Source organism: Canis aureus, chromosome 3 (genome assembly GCF_053574225.1).
Source record: "Canis aureus isolate CA01 chromosome 3, VMU_Caureus_v.1.0, whole genome shotgun sequence".
NCBI classification, from domain to species: domain Eukaryota; kingdom Metazoa; phylum Chordata; class Mammalia; order Carnivora; family Canidae; genus Canis; species Canis aureus.
Window position 1 is genome coordinate 7,647,069 of NC_135613.1, and position 21,339 is coordinate 7,668,407.

Consider the following 21,339-nt stretch of genomic DNA (forward strand, 5'->3'; position numbering starts at 1 on the left):
ATTCTGGGTATGGCATTTACTGTGCCTTGGGACCAGAGTAGAAGCTAAAGTAGAAGAGGGAAATAGAATCCAGTAGTAGTACAGGTAGAAAGTTCTAATTGTGCCAGAGTCAAAAGAAAATTAAGTACATTAAGACATAAGAGAGGTCAGAGTTGTTGGGCACAGTGAACCATATTTGAAATACCTGGGCAATGGGTGACGGGCACTAAGAGCACTTGATGGGATGAGCACTGGGTATTATACTATATGTTGGTAAATTGAATCTAAATTTTAAAAAGGGAAAAACAAACACAGGAATACCTGGGCAAGAATGAGAAACTGGAGACAGGCCTGGTTTAGGAATGTTAGCATTGGGGCAGAAGCAATAAGAAGACTGGTGATATGCTTTCTCTCTGTTTTAAGGGTTGTCTTGTTAATTAAGGGTGTACTCATGTGTCACTTGGCAGATTTAGAGACTAACACAGGTGAATAATGAGCTCATTCTGTTCTTGCTAGGACACTAGAGAAAAGTGTCGGGATCCCTGGGTGGCTCAGCGGTTTGGCTCCTGCCTTTGGCCTAGGGTGTGATCCTGGAGTCCCGGGATCCAGTCCCACATCGGGCTCCTTGGATGGCGCCTGCTTCTCCCTCTGCCTGTGTCTCTGCCTCTCTCTGTATATGTGCCTCTCATGAATAAATAAATAAAATCTTTTAAAAAAAAAAAAGTAAGGAGTAAAATTTGACTTGGTCACATAAGTAGGTAGTAGTGTTTAAAAAAAAAAAAGTGTCAAGTTCAGATGCACTCCCACACAAGTGCTCTGTTAATTACCTACTCTATAATAAATATAATATTAGGGCTATTTTAATTTTTACATACTTTCATATCCTCCAATTGAGACCATGCTTATGTGAAGAGACTTGTACTTGGCAAGGTTTCAGTAGATGATCTGATGAGGGGGTGCCTTGGTGTCTCAGGTTAAGTGGCTCAGGTCAAGATCCTGGAGTCCTGGGATGGAGCTCCACTTCCAGCTCCCTACTTATCAGAGAGTCTGCTTGTCCCTCTGCCCTTCACCCTTGCTTGTGCTCTCTCTTTCTCTCTCAAATAATATCTTTAAAGAAAAATAGAAAATAAATAGTCAGATGAGGTTTCACTATGCTTTGGTTCTCATTGTTATTTTGACCTAGAATGAAGTATTTACGTTTTAGTGAAGATCTTGAAATTTTTAATGTTAGTTTAAGGTAGTGTAAACATGGAAGGAACAAAGAGATACAATTTCAAGAAAATTATTTTTATTTTTAAGATTTGATTTTAGAGAAATCGAGCAAGAGCAGGGGGGAGGGAGAGGGACAAGCAGACTGCACTGAGCGTGGGGCTCGATCCCAGGACCCTGAGATCACAACCTGAGCTGAAACCAAATTTTAGGATGGGTCTATTTCTGCAAAAAGAAAACATTGCTGGGGGCACCTGGGTGGCTCAGTGATTAAGTGTCTGCCTTTGGCTCAGGTCATGACCCTGGGGTCCAGGGAACGAGCTCCTCATCGAACTCCCTGTAGGGAACCTGCTTCTCCCTCTGCCTTTGTCTCTGCCTCTGTCTCTGTGCCTTTCAAGAATAAATAAATAAAATCCTTAAAAAAAAAATGGAATCAAGAGTCAGGATGTTCAGCCCAGGAAAATTATTTTTAGAGGAACTTTAGCACTTTAATAGGAGGATAAAGTAGATAATTTTTACAGAAGTGGACTGAAATATTTCCCAAGAGAAATGAAATCTGTTGTTTTGACACACAAAAAATTAACTGATGGTTTAGTTTTGATAAACATTAAAATAAGCAAAATGCATTCATTTCTACAAATTTGTTCTTTAGTATTATTTTTTGATTCTATTGTAAATGAAATCATTTTCTCAGTTTCCTTTTCAGATTGTTTATTGCTAGTTTATAGGAAGATAACTCATTTCTACATGCTGATTTTGTGTCCTACAGCTTTGTTGAATTAGTTTATTAGCTCAAACAGGTTTTTTGTACATTCCAGTACTTTTATTGATCCTTCATATTTCTCATGCAATTTGTATCTGTTGGTGATTGAAGATCAGATGAGGTGCATGTAAAGATCATTGTAAACTAGAAGCTCTATGAAGATTAGATTAGATCTCTGGTATATGGTACAACATGAAAAATAGGTGACTGGTAGGTTACTGCTAAGGTACCACCAGAGGTCTCAAATTCAAGGTTTTTGGTCTTGTTTTTGTTTTTAAGATTTCATTTATTTATTTGAGAGAGAGAGAGCACGCAAGCAAGAGAGCACAAATGGGGAGCATCAGAGAGAAAGGAAGAACTAGATTCCCACTGAGCAGGGAGTCCAATCTAGGACTGATCTCAGGACTCTGAGATCATGTCCTGATCCAAAGGCAGCCACTTGGGATGTCTGGGTGACTCAGTGATTAAATGTTTGCCTTCCAGCTCAGGGCATGATCCTGGAGTCTCAGGATTGAGTCCCACATTGGGCTCCCTAAATGGAGCCTGCTTCTCCCTCTGCCTATGTCTCTGCCTCTCTCGTGTCTCTCGTGAATAAATAAATAATCAAAAAAAAAAAAAAAAAAGGGCAGCAACTTAACTGAGCCACCCAGGTGCTCCTTAAAATTCAAGGCTTTTACTAGGCCATAGAGTTTTGGAGGGTTTTATAAAATCATTTATTTAAAAAAAAAAATCATTTATTTTTGAATATATAATATATATATATATACCAGGTTGAAAACACTAAAAAAAATATAAAAACTTTCATAGAATAGAAAGTAAATCCATGGGGAATCCCTGGGTGGCTCAGCCATTTGGCGCCTGCTTTTAGCGCAGGGTGTGATCCTGGAGTCTCGGGATCGAGTCCCTCATCGGGCTCCCTTCATGAGCCTACTTCTCCCTCTACCTGTGTCTCTGCCTCTCTCTGTGTGTCTTTCATGAATGAATGAATGAATGAATGAATGAATGAATAAATAAATAAATAAATAAATAAATAAATGGTAAATCCGGGGCACCTGGGTGACTCAGTTAAGCCTTTGGTTAACCTGAGCCTTTGGTTCAGGTTGTGTTCCTGGGATCCAGGGATCAAGTCCCACATTGGGCTCCCTACACGGAGCCTGCTTCTCCCTCTGCCTATGTCCCCCTCTCTCGTGTCTCCTATGAATAAATAAATGAAATCTTAAAAAAAAAAAAAAAAGTAAATCTGGCTCCTGCTGTTATTCCCTAGTCACCTAGTTTCCATTTCCAGCAGTTACCAGTTTCATGACATCTTTCTGGAGATATCCATACCTATATAAGCAAAAACATGTGTACATGTATTATGCATTAGTATATATATACACACATGATACTTTATTTTTATTTATTTTAAGATTTTATTTATTCATGAGAGACACAGAGAGACAGGCAGAGACACAGGCAGAGGGAGAAGCAAGCTCCATGCAGGGAGCCCGACATGATACTTTATAAGAATTTTGATATGTATACATTGTTCTGCAACTCACTTTTTTTGTTATTTAGGAATGTTTTAGAGATCTTTCCACGTCACTTCATAAAGCTCTATGAAGTATTGTTTTTTTAACTTGAATACTTCTAGAGCAAGAACTCTACTCCCTGTTGTCTTTTGCTTATTGACTTCACCTATTTTATAGTATTTGACTTCTCTGAAGGCATTTGAACTTTTAACCCCTGGCTTGGATGCATCCTTATAGTTATGTAGCCTAGAATGAAGGCCTTTCATAATCATTGTATATATTATGTAATAATATTTGTTTTAATCATTTTCTTTTTAGTTTTGATGAAGCAAGAACACAAAGAAGAGGTTGACTTGTCTTCAGTTCCAGCATTGTCTGTGCCTCATCCTGCCCAAACTCAGAGGCCTTCCTCAGACACAGGACACCCACGTGATAGTGTACTGTCAACACAGAGAAGCTTGGTTTGTCCCGTCCAGCAAACATATGCATCCATGGTAACTTCATGTCATCTGCCACAGTTGCAGTGTAGGGATGAAAGTGCTGGTAAAGAACAGCAAATGATACCTTCTTCAATCATGCACCAGCCTTTTCAAGTCACACCAACACCTCCTGTGGGGTCTTCCTATCAGCCTATGCAAACTAATGTTGTGTACAACGGACCAACTTGTCTTCCAGTTAATGCTGCCTCTAGTCAAGAATTTGATCCGGTTTTGTTTCCACAGGATGCAACTCTTCCTACTTTAATAAATCTTGGCTGTCAACCGCCATCATCCATACCTTTTCATTCTTCAAATTCAGGCCCAACAGGACATCTTTTAGCTCATACACCTCACTCAGTGCAGACCCTGCCTCACCTGCAGTCATTGGGATACCATTGTTCGAACACAGGACAAAGATCTCTTTCTTCTCCAGGGACTGACCAGGTCACAGGCCAGCCTTCCCCTCAGTTACAACCCATTACATATGGTCCTTCACATTCAGGGTCTGCTACAACAGCTTCCCCAGCAGCCTCTCATCCCGTGGCTAGTTCACCACTTTCTGGGCCACCATCTCCTCAGCTACAGCCTATGCCTTACCAATCTCCTAGCTCAGGAACTGCCTCATCACCGTCTCTAACCACCAGAATGCATTCTGGACAGCACTCAACGCAAGCACAAAGTACAGGCCAGGGAGGTCTTTCTGCACCTTCATCCTTAATATGTCACAATTTGTGTGATCCAGCTTCATTTCCACCTGATGAGGCAACTGTGAACATTAAGCCTGAACCTGAAGAGCAGGAACCTAACTTTTCAACAATTGGTCTACAGGACATCACTTTAGATGATGGTAAGTTTATCTTTATGTTCTTGAAGCAATGAAGATTCGGAAACTTCCTTCTCTGATAGTCCTAAAAAGGTCACCATGGATTGCTTACTGGTATATGGCATGTGATTGGGCTTTTTTTTTAAAATGGTTGTTGTTACTAGAAATATGTTAATATAGTTTCATGCAGACATGAAAATCTATGCTTTAAAGTCTGTTTTACCACTAATACCTGTTGCAAAGGATGAGACCTTGAATGATAACCTATTACCCATTTGTAATGGAACTAAGGACATGAAATTGATTGGACATCTTTTCTTTCAGAATGTATGATGAAGTCACAGTGCCTGGAGAATGGAATTCAATAAATATTGCTGAATGGCATCTGTTTGGAAGGCACAGAGTTTAGATGCTGGAAATACCAGGAATATGTTTAGATAGAATTCCTGTCCTTGAGGAGACTCACACAAGTAAAGAACTTGTTCCTCTGTGGCCCTGCCAGCTTGCTGAGTCAGATAGTGGTAATGGTACAAGACCAGACTGGTTGACTGTAGCTGGCACAGCTGTCGGCACCAAGATAAAAAGCTATTTATATAAATGTAGTAAGTTGGCAGATGGATCCCTGTTTTTAAATTAGAGAACAAACTCTGGAATATTAGTTATTTCAGTAATTGAAAATTCCCCAAGAAAGTATTTTCAGGTAATAATTTTAGAGTTTGTTCTTGGCTTTATCTTTTATATGGTAGTCAAATTTTGTCTAAATAGAAATTCAGTGAAAACTACCTGTAAGTGTTCAATATGAAAGTTGTAAAGACTCTAAAAACATGGATATAGAATTTTAATTCTCTGATTCTGTATTTTCTGTAGAGAATAGTGATTCTAAGTCAGCCATCTCTTTTACACATCTGGAGAAGCTGAATTTACTACTTAGTTGCAAAGCTGGTATTAAATCCCAAATACCAAGCATAAGGGGAAGGAAGGTAAATAAAATAAGGCATCCCCATTGCCCAGGGCTTCCACCAGATCAGTACATGACTGACTACACAGTATAGTAGGCCTAAGTCACTTACGGTCAAGGTCTAAAAGAAGCACATTAGGAGATCATCAGAGAGATGGGACAGATTCCATTAGAAAGATTCAGTAGTGGGGCAACTGGCTGGCTTAGTTGGTAGAGCTTAGGACTCCTGACCTCAGGGTCATGAGTTTGAGCTCCACAGTGGACCTAGAACTTACTTTAAAAAAAAAAAAAGATTCTTCAAAACTTCCTTGAGGAGATGATATTTGAGCCAGATCTTAGAGTATGAGTATGTGTTTTCAGTAAATGAATATCAGAGGGCAAATCAGGCAACATAAGTAGAAAGAGAGCTGTGTCTGGGAAAGCACGATTCACCTTAATGGCTGGAGGGCAAATGACATAGTAAAAGATGGCTCTCAAAGCCACGACGGAATGTACCAAGTCATTTGTGTGTAAACAGAAAGTACAGTTAGCCCTTGAACACCTTGAGAGTTAGGTACACCCACTCTCACTCAGTCAAAAAATTGACTTAAAACTGTCAGTTCCCCAAAAACTTAACTATTAATAGTCTACTGTTGGTTAGAAGCCTTACTGATAACATTAACAATCAATTAACACATTTTATATGTTATATGTATTTTATACTATATACTTACAGTAAAGTAAGCTAGAGAAAAGAAAATGGTTATTAAGAAAATCATAAGGAAGGGACACCTGAGTGGCTCAGTCCATTAAGCATCTGCTTTCAGCTCAGGTCATGATCTCAGGGTCCTGGAATTGAACCCAGCGTTGGGCTCCCTAATCAGTGGGGAATCTGCTTGTCCCTCTGTCTCTTCCTCTCCCACCCATCGTGTTCCTTCTCTCTCACAAATAAATAAAATTTAAAAAGATTTGAGAGAGAGAGTGTGTGTATGAGGTAGAGGGAGAGAATCTTTGTGTGGAGCCTGACAGAGGGCTCCATCCCACAGCCCATGAGATCATGACCTGAGCCAAAACCAAGAGTCAGGTGCTCAACCAACTGACCCACCCTGGTGCCCCAAAACCCATGTTATTCAGGAGTCAATTGTGTATGTGTAAACTGAAGCAACACCTACAATTTGCATAGTATTTTCCTATTCATTATTTCTTTTAATCCTTATTAATCCTATGTCTCTGAGATAGTGATCATTTAGAGAATTGGACTTTCTGAAGGTCACACAACTGGTAAGGAGCAGAGTTGAAACTGGAATCAGATCTTTTTAGTCTAATCTTTTTTCATGCAGTACTATATAGTTGCCTCCAGCAACAGCAGGCCATGGTGGTTAGAACTCTGTGCTCAAGGAGATCCCTTGAACTTTTAATTTTTTTCTTTAATTCATAGAGGAACATGTGTGCAGAACTTCACTGCATGAACACATGTTCACAACTGTATCTGATCTATCACAATTGTGTCGGGAGTACTTGAGGGCTCTGGTATTATGTCTTGCTATTCTCTTTTTGTACAGCTGGCATAAGTGTCACTGCCTACTTAATAATGGTGAACAACAGGTAAAGAGGAGACTTCTATTATACAAAACAAATTTAAAATAAGGCTTTTTCAAATATACATACTTTTAAAATGTTCCTTATTCATTCTTTTAGCAGTTTTAGACTATTCACCATGCTTTTAAGGTTTATAATTAGAATTTTAATCCTGAGACAAAGAGCAAGACCTTGAGTGATAGATAACCTGCCACCCATTTGTGATGGAACTAAAGACACGAGATTTATTGAGCACACCTCAAAGTGTATTCCAGCTCACTTTCTTTCCAAATGAAGATTTTTTCCTCCTAAAAAGGGACCAGAGGTAGTGGAACTGCTTTTTCCAATTTATCAGTTTGATATTTTGGGGGCAACAAATTGGAACTTCTGGAAAGGTTTTATGAAAATTTTATTTTACCCTTTGAATATGTGAAAATATGTTGTCAAAACAAAGAATCTGGAAATATGAGGGCAGGTATAAAATTTTTTTCATATTTGTTCCATTCATTATAGAGGCCACACAGTCAAGAAAAGTTCCCAGATGGTAGCCCTACAGAAGATCTGTTGAGTCCTCTCATTGCCATTGGTTCTAGCAGTATTTAAAGGGGAAGGAACTAAAATGCACTCCTGGGCATCTTGGATTATTAGATTTATAATATTTGCCAGCTGACTCATTGATGATGTTATTTTGATTTGCCTTTAAAGGTAAAGTTCTAGGTACTTAATCCTACAATTTTGCAAAGTTTTAATACAAATTCACTAAAAAACAACAACATTTGAAACTTCATAGCATTTGAATGTTCCCTTTTGGTTAGCTTTAAAAGGAAGCCATAGGGGCACCTGGGTGGCTCAGTCCGTTAACCATCTGCCTCCAGCTCAGGTCATAATTTCAGGGTCCTAGGATCAAGCCCCATATCGGGCTCCCAGCTCAGTGGGGAGTCTGCTTCTCCCTCTTCCTCTGCCCCTCCCCACCCCTCATGCTCTTTCTCTCAGATAAATAAAATCTTTAAAAATAAAAATAAATGAAAGGAAGCCATAAACACACCATAAATGATTAGAAGCACTTAGGTGAACTTTGCAGTTAGCCTAAGCTCAGGTTTTATATTAACTTTTCTATATTGTGTTAAATATTAAGTACAAAGTAATTTCCACTCTACAACTGGAGGACACAATTATTTTAATTTGTGTTACACTAGTTAAATATATTTACCATCGGGGATCCCTGGGTGGCTCAGCGGTTTAACGCCTGCCTTTGTCCCAGGGCGTGATCCTGGAGTCCCGGGATCGAGTCCCACATCGGGCTCCCGGCATGGAGCCTGCTTCTCCCTCCTCCTGTGTCTCTGCCTCTCTTTCTATGTTTATCATAAATAAATAAATAAATCTTTAAATATATATATATATATATATATATATATATATTTATCATCTAGTCTTAAGAAATTTTGTTAATCATATTTCTGTTTTAGGGCACCTGGGTGGCTCAGTTAAATGTCCAACTCTTGATTTCAGCTCAGGTCATGATCTCAGGCTCACGATATCAAGGCTGTGTCGTGCATCACGGTGGGTGTAGAGCCTGCTTAAGGTTCTCTCTCTCTCTCTTTCTCTCTCTCACCCCCCCTTCTCCCCCTCCTGTACTTGTGTTTTCTCTCTCTCTCACCTCCCTCTAGAAAAAATAATAAAATAAAAAAAATAAATTTTAAAATAAAAATACATGAAGATCACATTAAAGATTTTAAAAGATTAAAGATAAAATATTCTTTTTACTTTGCATTTTTAAATAGATAGAGTCAGTAATCATCCAATTATTACTTGACTCTTATTTTTAGAAATGTGGACATTAACACAGTTCAATGACATTTAACAGAGAAGATATTAGTGTACCTCACCTCAGAAATTGAAGACTTGGGAAAAAAAAAAAAAAAAGAAATTGAAGACTTGGGACACCTAGGTGGCTCAGTGGTTGAGCATCTGCCTTGGCTCAGGTTGTGATCCCAGGGTCCCGGGACTTAAGTCCTACATCAGATTCCCCTCGGGAAGCCTGCTTCTCCCTCTGTCTGCATTTCTGCCTCTCTCTGTGTGTCTCTCATGAATAAATAAATAAAACCTTTAAAAAAAAAAAGTTGAAGACTTAACAGATGTTAGAAATACCTCTAATACAACTCCCTCAGGACACCTCGGTGGCTCAGAGGTTGAGCATCTGCCTTCGGCTCAGGATGTGATCCCAGATTTCCAAGATTGAATGCCACATCAGGCTCCCTGCGAGGAGCCTGCTTCTCCCTCTGCCTGGGTCTCTGCCTTCTCTCTGTGTGTCTCATGAATAAATAAAATCTTTAAAAAATAATAATAATACAACTCTCATTTTATAGTTGAATAATCTGAGTTTTACAGAGTCTGTGGTGTTCGTCCAGGGTAACACACAGTTAATAGCATATAAAGACTAAAAACCTGTCTCTTGGCTCCTAATTCAGTACTTCAGGTATTTTTCCTGTATCTGCAGTCATGTTTCTCATTGGTCTATGAAATGAGACTGCAGATGTAGAGCAATCGGAATATGTTGAAAAAAACTGCCATTTTCTCTGTAGAGCCTCTTTTGTCAGAGGGGCCAGGACAATCTTAAGATTATAGATTCCCAGGGATGCCTTGGATGGCTCAGTCAGTTATGCCTGACTGTTGATTTCAGCTCAAGTCCTGATCTCAGAATCATGAGATCAAGCCCCACGTTGGGCTTCCCGCTCAGTGGGGAGTCTGCTTCCTCTCTTCCTCTCCTTCTCCACTCTTACTCTGTTTCTCAAAAAAAAGATTCTCAGAAGTGTTTTTTTTTTAATTACTTTTGTTGTTATTAACACACGTTTCCAACTTATTCTTTTTTAAGATTTTTAAAATTTATTCATGAGAGACACACAGAGAGAGAGAGAGAGAGAGAAAGAGAGGCAGAGGGAGAAGCAGGCTCCATGAAGGAAGCCTGATGTGGGACTCAATCCCGGGTATCCAGGATCACATGCAGGGCTGAAGGCGGCGCTAAACAGCTGAGCCACCAGGGCTGCCCAATTCTCAGAAGTTTTAAAGGCTCTCTGGTCCATTCTCTTTCACCCTGGAGTTTATACTCTGGTATTTATTCCTCTGTGTGTCTTCCTCTTCACCTTCTTTGCAACATCTCAGGGCCTTTTTGAGTTCTCGTTGCCCATATTTTATGTGGGCTCTGATGCCTCTGGAATCATGTAGAACAAACCTAATCTTTCTTGTAATAGACCTTCACATTTATGAAATCTTGATCTCTTTCCCTTTCTTAAAAAACACTCTAGCAACTTCATCTGTCCCTCTCCCTCACCCACCTCTGCTCGACCTTGATGTTTTAGTTCCTTTTTGTAGTGCAGTATCTAGAAGGGCACACTCTTAGCCAGCTCAGAGTGGATTGGGACTGTTACCTTCCTTGTTCAGAAGGCTTTATTTTATCAATATGGTCTGAGGTCAGTGGATTTTCTTAGCTCCATCTTAATGTTAATTTAGTGAGTCATAAGTACTGCTAAATCACATCCTTTCTCTCCCCACTCCCTACCCCCTTGCTTTTTGCGTATGTTGTTTTTGGAATCCAACACTAAACTTTACAATTATCCTTGTTCAGTCTCCTTGGGGTGATTTTGGCCCCTCATATCAACCTTCCAAGCTAAGAACAGTCTGTTTCAGTGTAGTGTGGGTCTCTTCCCAAGGTGTATTCTTTGGGGGAATAACAACAGCAGAATACTGATTTTTACCAAGGGATGTTTTCTTTCAAGAAGTCCTCTTGGAAGGCTGTAATATCTCTTATCCAATTAGGGCATTATTCAAAGTTCTTTTGATACTTCTTATTTCTTTGCTATCTAGGTGTACCATTGCCCCCGCTTGAAAATTGTGCTCTCTACATCCATAAAATTATTGATAAGTTTTTACTTGTTACAGTTCCTATTCCTGGAATTGTAATTTTCCTAAACATTTCCATTCATTATAGTGTGTATGTCCCAGTCTTTGGACCAAACGATATACATTAAAACAGTACAGAAATATAGAAATTGTCACTGCTGTGTTTTAAGCATTTAATTAAGATTATAATATTGTTAAACTAGACTGCCTTTGACCTTTAAATATAGGCCATTTAATTTGTGACTGAGCTGAATCCATTTACAGCTTTCCATTAGAATCCCTCAATTCCCACTTGTCCTCTTTTGTTCACAAACTAACAGAGCTGCAGCTGCAGCCTTTCAGCAGAGAAGAGGGTACATGTTAAATATAGCCTGACCTGCTGCTATGGTGAAAACTGAAACTGCCACTTGCAGGCTCTGCGCAGTAACATGCCGATCCTGAATGTAGGGCAGATACAAATTCGACTGTAAACAGGGACTCTAGACATGACCTCAGACGCTGAAGTGTCTCCTTTCAAGTAGCATGGGGATGATAAAAGACAAGATTCAGAATGAGGAAAGTAGGAGGCTGGTATGGAGGAGCAGAGGTAAATATTATTGTCAGTGTTCTGTTCTACCTGTTTGAATATTAGTTTTTCACTGGTGATTATTGTATTTTTTTTTATTTATTTTTTGATTATTGTATTTAAATAAAACTAAATAAAGCCACATATAGTCAGTACTGAGAGTGGGTCACAAACAAAGTATTTAATGACTTTAGGGAAATGAGGTGGAGGGAGACCAGTAGTGAACGTTCTCCTTTAACCGGGACTCTAGGTGGCTCATGAATGCTTTTCTGGAAAGCATCATGTAATATCCAGCATCAAACATTAATGAGAATAACTCCAGAAGCGGGAAATCCCCATAAATAATGCCCATGTAGGCTTTGGATAGTGGCTTATGCAGAACAGACCATGATGGGGATTCAGGACCTTAGACATAGTGTCTCTTGGGTATATGATAAGAAAGCTAAATTTTTAGACCCAGTGAAGCAACTGCAAGCATTTGAGAGAATTTTTTATTTGTTTTTTTTTTGTTGTTTTTTAAATTGTTATTTATTTATGATAGTCACACACAGAGAGAGAGAGAGGCAGAGACACAGGCAGAGGGAGAAGCAGGCTCCATGCATCGGGAGCCCGACGTGGGATTCGATCCCAGGTCTCCAGGATCACGCCCTGGGCCAAAGGCAGGCGCCAAACCGCTGCGCCACCCAGGGATCCCGAGAGAATTTTTTATTTCTTACATCAAATGTATCTTTTATCTGCATAGACACAAATTAATTGTACTCCATTCAAACAAAAAAAAATTTTTTGAATCAACTTGACAGTGAAATTTGTACATAAACTTGGGACGCCTGGGTGTTTCAGTGGTTGAGCATCTGCCTTTGGCTCAGGCTGGGATCCTGGGGTCCTGGGATCAAGTGCCGCATCAGGCTCCCCGGTCTGCCTATGTCTCTGCCTCTCTCTGTGTGTCTCTTATAAATAAAGATTATTTTTGTTTTAAAAAATTTGTACATAAACTTAGAAAAGCCTAAGAGAGGCTATGACTAATTAACTGGCATATGTCACAGCATATCAGAAGTCTTCAAAAGAGGGATCCCTGGGTGGCTCAGCGGTTTAGCGCCTGCCTTTGGCCCAGGGCACGATCCTGGAGTCCCAGGATCGAGTCCCACATCAGGCTCCCGGCATAGAGCCTGCTTCTCCCTCTGCCTGTGTCTCTGCCTCTCTCTCTCTCTCTCTATCATAAATAAATAAATCTTTAAAAAAAAAAAAAGTCTTCAAAAGAAATTCACTTCAAAATATATTTAAAAATAATTAATGAGGGACACCTGGGGTGGCTCATCGGTTGAGCATCTGCCTTCAGCTCGGGGTGTGATTCCGGGATTCCGGGATCGAGTCCCACATCAGGCTCTTTGAGTGGAGCCTGCTTCTCCCTCTGCCTATGTCTCTGCCTTTCTCTCTCTGTGTCTCTCATGAATAAATAAATAGAAATCTTTTCTTAAAAAAGTTTAATTAAAAAAAAAAAGTTTAATTTTGGGCAGCCCCGGTGGTGCAGCGGTTTAGTGCTGTCTGCAGCCCAGGGCGTGATCCTGGAGACCCTGGATCAAGTCCCACGTCACTCTCTGCATGGAGCCTGCTTCTCCCTCTGCCTATGTCTCTGCCTCTCTCTCTCTGCATCTCTATGAATAAATAAAATCTTTTTTTTTTTTGTAAAATTTTTATTTATTTATGATAGTCACACAGAGAGAGAGAGAGAGGCAGAGACATAGGCAGAGGGAGAAGCAGGCTCCATGCACCGGGAGCTCGACGTGGGATTCGATCCCGGGTCTCCAGGATCACGCCCTGGGCCAAAGGCAGGCGCTAAACTGCTGCGCCACCCAGGGATCCCCAATAAATAAAATCTTTTAAAAAAAAAAAGTTTAATTTTTTAGAGATGTGGCTCAGAAAGCTTAACTGTTTTACCAGTTACTACATGACCACAAATGCTGGGACTGGCTTTTGAATCCAAGCTGTGTGAAATTTAGATTATCTCAGGTATTTAGTGGTTTCTGAAATAGCTATAATATATTATTTTATATAATCTTATTTAATCTTATTTACCTCTATAAATACAACAAACATAGTAACTTTCCCATGTCTCCGTGTGTAAGGTACAAAGCCAATGTCTAAAGATGTATTTGATTTTAAAATTTATATCTTGCTTTTGAGTTCCTTTGGAGATGAATCATTAACAAAGACAAAAATGTTTTAAGTGAGATAGAAATAATTTTAGGGGATCCTTGGGTGGCACAGCGGTTTAGTGCCTGCCTTTGGCCCAGGGCACGATCCTGGAGACCCGGGATCAAATCCCACGTCGAGCTCCCGGTGCATGGAGCCTGCTTCTCCCTCTGCCTATGTCTCTGCCTCTCTCTCTCTCTGTGTGTGACTATCATAAATTAAAAAATAATAATAATAATAATTTTAGGCTCATCAGTTCAGCTTTTATGGTTTGGTGGTAATTGGTAATTATCTGGGTTTGTGTGACAAGGTTACTTCTAGCCATGGAGCTTAGCTTTTGATAAATGTTGATTGAATATACTCAAACAGTTCTCTGTTTGAAGAGGTCTGACTTTTTTGTTTTGTTTTGTTTTTGGACATTACCTGCTATTAACCTGTCTGAGTAGGAGGAAAAGTATCAAACTCTTCAGTTCTGGTGGAAAATAGGATATAGTTGAGAGTGATGGGTACAGGCATTCTAGTTTTACATCTAAAAGAATTGGAGCAGGGCAGCCCCGGTGGCGCAGTGGTTTGACACCGCTTGCAGCCTGGGGTGTGATGCTGGAGACCCGGGATCGAGTCCCACGTCGGGCTTCCTGCATGGAGCCTGCTTCTCCCTCTGCCTGTGTCTCTGCCTCTCTCTCGCTCTCTCTGAATGAATAAATAAATAAATCTTTAAAAAAAAAAAAAAACTCCCGGGATCCCTGGGTGGCGCAGCGGTTTGGTGCCTGCCTTTGGCCCAGGGTGCGATCCTGGAGACCCGGGATCGAATCCCACATCGGGTTCCTGGTGCGTGGAGCCTGCTTCTCTCTGCCTGTGTCTCTGCCTCTCTCTCTCTCTCTCTCTCTCTCTGTGACTATCATAAATAAATAAAAATTAAAAAAAAAAACCTCCCATTCTATATAAAACCATTTACAGATGCTTTTAAATACACAATATGTTTATAAGGGACTTAATTTGCTCCAATTATTTTATTTTTTATTTATTTTTTAAAAAGATTTTATTTATTTATTCATAAGAGACACACACAGAGAGAGAGAGAGAGAGAGAGAAAGAGTCAGAGACACAGGCAGAGGGAGAAGCAGGCTCCATGCAGGAAGCCCGATGTGGGACTCGATCCCGGGTCTCCAGGATCACACCCCGGGCCGCAGGCGGTGCTAAACCGCTCCGCCACCAGGGCTGCCCTAGAATGGGAGTTTTAAAATTCTATTATATTTGTGTTTCTAAAGGTAAAAATTGGTTTTTGGAAAAGCCATACATTCATATTTTAAAACTATTAAAGGTACCACACAGTACGTAGTGAAAATTCTCTCTCCTACGGAGTTACCAGGTTCTTGGCTATCACCTCAAGGGTATTTTATGTATTTATAAGTAATTGTGTACATTATTTCCTTGTTTTTACTAGCATAGTATATGTACTGTTAAGCATTTTGCTTTTCCCATATATTGAATCTTAGAAGTTTTTAAATACCGTAACATAACTTAATTGGAAGGTGTTTCTTAATAAGTACAATAAATAACTTTTTACAAATGTTATTTCCATTCTTTTTTTTAAGCACAAGTGAGTTTTATTTTTCTATAAAAGATGTATAATATACGTCTTAATTTTCTTTCTTTTGTGGAGAGGCAAGAGTATTTCACAGCTCAGTGAGACAGGTGTTGTAAAAAGATGTTTGCAGTGAATTTTGGTGGGGAGGCCTGACCCTGGAGGAAGCTCTCAGCGGCTCCCGGCATGAAAGCTGAGCTGGAGGAAGCCGGCTGCACCAGAGCCATAAAGTGCAGTGGGTGAATGGGAATTCAGTGATGTATTTTAAGAAGTGTCTTTATGGTACTTGGCTAGACGGTGTTCAGAAAGGTGAGGACAGGCTGGCACGGAGGGAGGCTCCTCTTCTGGAGAAGGCCACGTGGACAGGGCTGACAACGGCGGGGCCGTTTTGCCTCCTTCCAGTCAGTGGAGGTGCTCAGGTCCACCTTCGCCGCCATGGCCCGGGGGCCCAGGTGCATGCCCTGGCTCTCCTCTCCGCCCCACCTCCAGGGCCGTCCGCACCCAGGGTCGCGGGGAGGAACCGCACGCGCTGCTGTGGGTCCGCGTGGCACCTGCCGAGGGGCCGGGCCAGGGGCGCAGGACACAGAGCACCTGCTCCTCCGCGCACAGCTGTGCCAGGCAGCCGGACACTTGGCTCTGCAGGGACAGGAGCGGGTGGTGTGGGGAGGTTCCCCGCCCACTTGGACTCTGTTTATGGTGCTGGGAGTCTCGCCCCGAACTGCTCGGGACCAAGCAGTGTGTGCTAGCAGCGACTGGCCTATTTCCATTCTTTTTATAGACACCCATGTATGTACGTATATATGATAAATTCTTAGAAGTGAGGTTGCTAGACTAGTATTTTTTAAGAAAGATTACCAGATATGTTTCATAAAAGTTGTACCAATTTATATTGCCACTGGCATTGTAAGAGAATATCTATTTCTCTCCTACCTTCACCAGTACATTCTACTATCAAACATCTTATTTGCCAGTGGAACAAGTGGAAAACAGCTTCTCACTATAAGTTTAGTTGACATTTCACCAAGGAGTAGGGTTGTGTACCTTTTTATAAAACTGCTTAAGAAAATCTTTGTCACATCTGTCATCTCTGTTGGTATTTACTTATTTTTCTATTAGATTATTGATCCTTTTCTTACCAATTTATAGAATATAGAAGCCTAACACATATAGAATATATGTGTTAAGTTCCTTAACTCATTGAGCAAAGAGTTAAAAATTTTCACCAATCTAACATGAATTCATTCCATGAAGAATTTTTTTACTTTTATATAACTTTTTTTTAAGATTTATTAATTTATTACAGAGAGCATGTGCGTGAATAAAACAGGGAGGAGGGGCAGAGGAAGAGGGAGAGAATCCCAAGCAGACTCTCTACTGAGCACAGAGCTTGACAGAGGGCTCCATCTCAAGACCCCAAGATCATGACCTGAGCTGAAACAGAGTTGGACACCTAACCAACTGAGCCACCCAGGTGGCCCCTACATTTATAACTTCCGAAACATTTGTTTTGTCTCCCATAGAGAACTTCTATGATTTTTTAAGTCTTTATTTGATCAGGAATGTACTTTGGTGGAATGTATGAAGAATTGATCCAATTTTACTTTTTTCAGATGCCTACCCAGTTGTCCAAACATTATTTATTAGGAAATCATTTTTCTACTTGATTTAAAATGCCAGCTTTATCTTATACTTAACTTCCCTGTATATTTGGATCTCTCTCTCTGGACTTCTTACAAGAGGAAATTTTTAATTTTAAATCTTTAACCCAACTGTACTCATTGGTTTATTCAAACAGCATTTATCAAATGCCTGTTATATGCTAAGTACCATTATTGTAGGCCCTCAGTGGATAAAACAGATTCTTACCATCACAGAGCTTACATTCTAGTTGAGTGGGTCAGCAGTTGAGCCATCTGCCTTCAGCTCAGGGCGTGATCCCTTGGTCCAGGGATTGTGTCCCACATCAGCTCACTGCATGGAGCCTGCTTCTCCCTCTGCCTCTGCCTCTCTCTCATGAATAAATAAAATCTTTGGGAAAAAAAGAAGAGACAGTAAACAATAAATACAATAAGTAAGTAAATTATAAAATGTTGGAAGTGCTTTGAAACAGAAAAAGAGCAAGCAAGGTAGAGAATATTTGGAGTGTTGTGAAGAGTAAAGTGGGGAGCAAATTGCAGTTTTGAGTAGAGCAATCTAAGTTTTGTTGATGAGGTAACATTTGATCAAAAACTTGAGGATGAAGGGCACCTGGGTGGCTTAGTCATTTGAGCGTCTGACTCTTGATTTCAGCTCAAGTCATGATCTTAGGGGTGGTGAGATCAAGCCACATGTCAGGCTCCACACTCCACAGGGAGTCTGATTGTGCTTCACTCTCTCCCTCTCCCTCTCCCTCTGCCCTCTAGGCGCTCTCTCTCCAAAATAAATAAATCAATAAATCTTTAAAAAACAAAAAACATCTTGAAGATGAGGAAACTACCAGCGTGAATACCTGTGGGAAGAGTATTGCAGGCAAAAGTGACAACCAGAGGAAAGACCTTAAGGTGGAAGCATGCCTGGTTTCATTTAAGAGGAGCAGCAGTGAGGCTAATGTGCCTGGAACAAAAGGGATCTAGGGGGAAAGTAGTAGGAGATGAGGTCAAGGAAATAACAGGGAACCATAACATTTAGGGCAACAGTTCTCAAACTTTTTGGTTCCAAGACTCCTTTCTAACCTTGAGTTAATTGAAGATCACCAAGAACTTATATTTATGTGGCACATATCTATTTTTTAAAAACAAGACACAGGCACACATTCCATTATAGCACTGAAGTCACCATCATGTAGCTCCACTAGAAAACTCCACCATAGGGCAGCCCAGGTGGCTCAGCGGTTTAGCAACGCCTTCAGTCCAGGGCGTGATCATAGAGACCAGGTATCACATCCCTGTCAGGCTCCCTGCATCAGGGAGGGATGTCAGGCTTCTCCATCTGCCTGTTTTTCTGCCTCTCTCTCTCTCTCTCTCTCTCTCTATCTATCTCTCTCTCTCTCATGTATAAATAAATAAAATCTTAAAAAAAATTCTATAGATTAATGAGAGAATGATAGTGACAAAAGAAAAAAAAAAAAGCATTTTAGGATTATTCTTTTGACAGTCGTAGGCACTCTTAAAGGTTCTCTGGACAAAACCTCGTGTCCCTGATCATACTTTAAGAACTGCTATGTAGAGTTGTGTAGCCACTGTAAGGTTTGAACAGATGAGTCATGATCTGATTTAAGTTTTAGCTGGGCTGCTCTGGCTCCTGGTTATTAGAAAAAAGACTGTAGGGAAGTAAGGGCAGAAACAAGGAGACCAGGTAAGATGCAATTGTAGTAATCCAGGCCAGAAATGATTTAGACGAGGTAGTAGTGTATAGGAGCTTTGAAATGGTCTGATTTTGGATATATTTTAGAGGTTGAGCCAATAGCATTTCCCGGCAGATTTCATATAAGGTGTGTGAGAGAAAGAATTTAAAATTGGCACTAAGGGATCCCTGGGTGGCGCAGCGGTTTGGCGCCTGCCTTTGGCCCAGGGCGCGATCCTGGAGACCCGGGATCAAATCCCACATCGGGCCCCCGGTGCATGGAGCCTGCTTCTCCCTCTGCCTGTGTCTCTGCCTCTCTCTCTCTCTCTCTCTCTGTGACTATCATGAATAAATAAATAAAAATTAAATAAATAAATAAATAAATAAATAAATAAATAAATAAATAAATAAAATTGGCACTAAGGTTTTTTTTTTTTGTTTGTTTCTTTCCTGAGAAACTAGAAAGATGAAATTGCCATCAGCTAAGATGGGGAAGGCTGTGGATAGAGTAGGTTTTAGAGAAAGATCAGGTGTTCAGTTTTGGATGTGTTGCATTTAAGATATTTGTTGAACACTGAAGTAGAGATATCAAGTAGTCATTTGGATGAATGAGTCTAGAGTTTGGAAGTGAGTTATAGACTGAAGATACAAATTTGAGAGTTGTTGGCTTGCATATGCTATTTAGTCATGAGACTAGATGAGGGCACTAAGTGATCAATTCATGTCCTGCTTTTATCAACTTAAATAATAATAATTGCATGTCTATAAAATGTTGCAGAGTGCCTGCACATACATTTCAGGAGACTCTACCTTCTTTGAGTAAGTAAGTAAACAGATTCACACAGATTAAGTGACTTCCCTTGGGTCACCAGTACTGTAAGTGATGAAACTAGGGATTCAAAGCCTTTATTTTCATCTACCCACCAGGTCATTGCCTTGTTTGTATAAACCAGAAATGTCTATATATATTGATTAGGTGGCTAAAGAAAGCAGCTTGGTCAAGTGGGGAAATTTTGCTTTCCTTTCCACAAACATATTTCAGGATCTGTAAATATTTAATTTGTTAAAACTTTAAGATAAAAGGAACAGATTTTGTATACAGATTTTTTATTTTTATTTTTTTAAGATTTATTTATTTATTCATGAGAGAGAGAGAGAGGGAGGGAGGGAGGGAGGGAGAGACACAGGCAGAGGGAGAAGTAGGCTCCATGCCGGGAGGCAACATGGGACTCAATCCCGGGACTCCAGGATCGTGCCCTTGGCCAAAGGCAGGCGCCAAACCGCTGAGCCACCCAGAGATCCCCTATTACAGATTTTTTAAATTTTAAGATGGATTTACAAGGATCTGTCACGTCTTGCTTTAATGGTTAGCTGTAAAAACCTTAATTCAGTCATTTCATACAGGTATGAGAAAACCCAAAGTTTGTTTTTGGAATTTGTTTAATGTGGTAAAATGTACATACATAAAATATAGCATTTTAACCATTTTAAGTGTACAGGTCAGTGGCATTAAGCACATTCACATTATGTAACTGTCCCCACTATTTTGAGAACTTTTTCCTCAACCCAAATAATTTTGTATCCATTAAGCAGTAATTCCCCATTCTCTCTCCCTCCAGCCAGTAGTAATCTCTATTCTACTTTATGTATCTATGACTTTCCCTACTCAAGATATCTCATATAAATGGAATGATACAACTTTTGTCCTTTTTTGTCTGGCTTTACCTCACTTAACATAATGTTTTATCCAGGGTTCAGCCATGTTGCAAGCGTGTATCAGAATTTCTTTCCTTTTTATGGATGAATAATACTACATTATGTATATAATCACATTTTGTTTACCCATTCATCTGGTGAAAAACACTTATTTGCTTCTGCCTTTTGACTTGTGAATAATGCTGCAATGACATTGGTGTGCAGGTATCAGAATCTGTTTTCCGTTCTGTTAGGTATCCTAGGAGTAGAATTGTTGGGTTATATGGAAATTCCTTGTTCAACTTTTTGAGAGACTGCCAGATTGGTATTTTTCCCATAGTCGCTGCAGCATTTTACATTTACAATGCATGAGGGTTCTAATTTCTCTGCTTCTTTGCCAACACTTGTTATTAATAATAGCCATCCTGAATGGATATGAAGTAGTATCGCATTGTGACGCTAATTTGCATTTCCCTGAGAACTAACGATGTTGGACACCTTTTCATGAGGTTATTGGTCATTTCTATTTCTTCTCTTGAAAAAGTCTTTACTTTTAAGATCTTTAGCCATTTTTTCATTATTTTTGTTGTTGAGTTGTAGGAGTTCTTTATATATTTTGAGTATTAATCTTTTATCAGACGTATTATTTATAAATATTTTTTTCCAATTCTCTACATTCTCATTTCACTGTCTTGATAGTGTCCTATAATGTTTTAAATTTTGATGAGACCCTGTTAATCTGTTTTCTTTTATTGCTATTTATTTGTTTTTTAAAGATTTATTTATTTATGAGAGACACAGAGAGAG

The 21,339-nt window shown here is 39.9% G+C and overlaps 1 protein-coding gene across 7 annotated transcripts in view; it reads left to right on the top strand.

Annotated features, from left to right (window-relative positions):
• The window catches only part of NFATC3 (nuclear factor of activated T cells 3), a 139,801-nt gene that overhangs the window by 101,692 nt on the left and 16,770 nt on the right, over positions 1–21,339 (top strand). For 3 of the 7 annotated variants that reach the window (XM_077887417.1, XM_077887449.1, XM_077887435.1), the window contains exon 9: positions 3,781–4,788. In XM_077887417.1, the coding sequence (XP_077743543.1) occupies positions 3,781–4,788 (1,008 nt within the window). Of the gene's footprint in view, positions 1–3,780; positions 4,789–5,088; positions 5,465–8,745; positions 8,840–21,339 lie in introns of those variants that run through there. The other 4 variants (XM_077887444.1, XM_077887425.1, XM_077887457.1 and 1 more) reach the window with 3 other exon arrangements.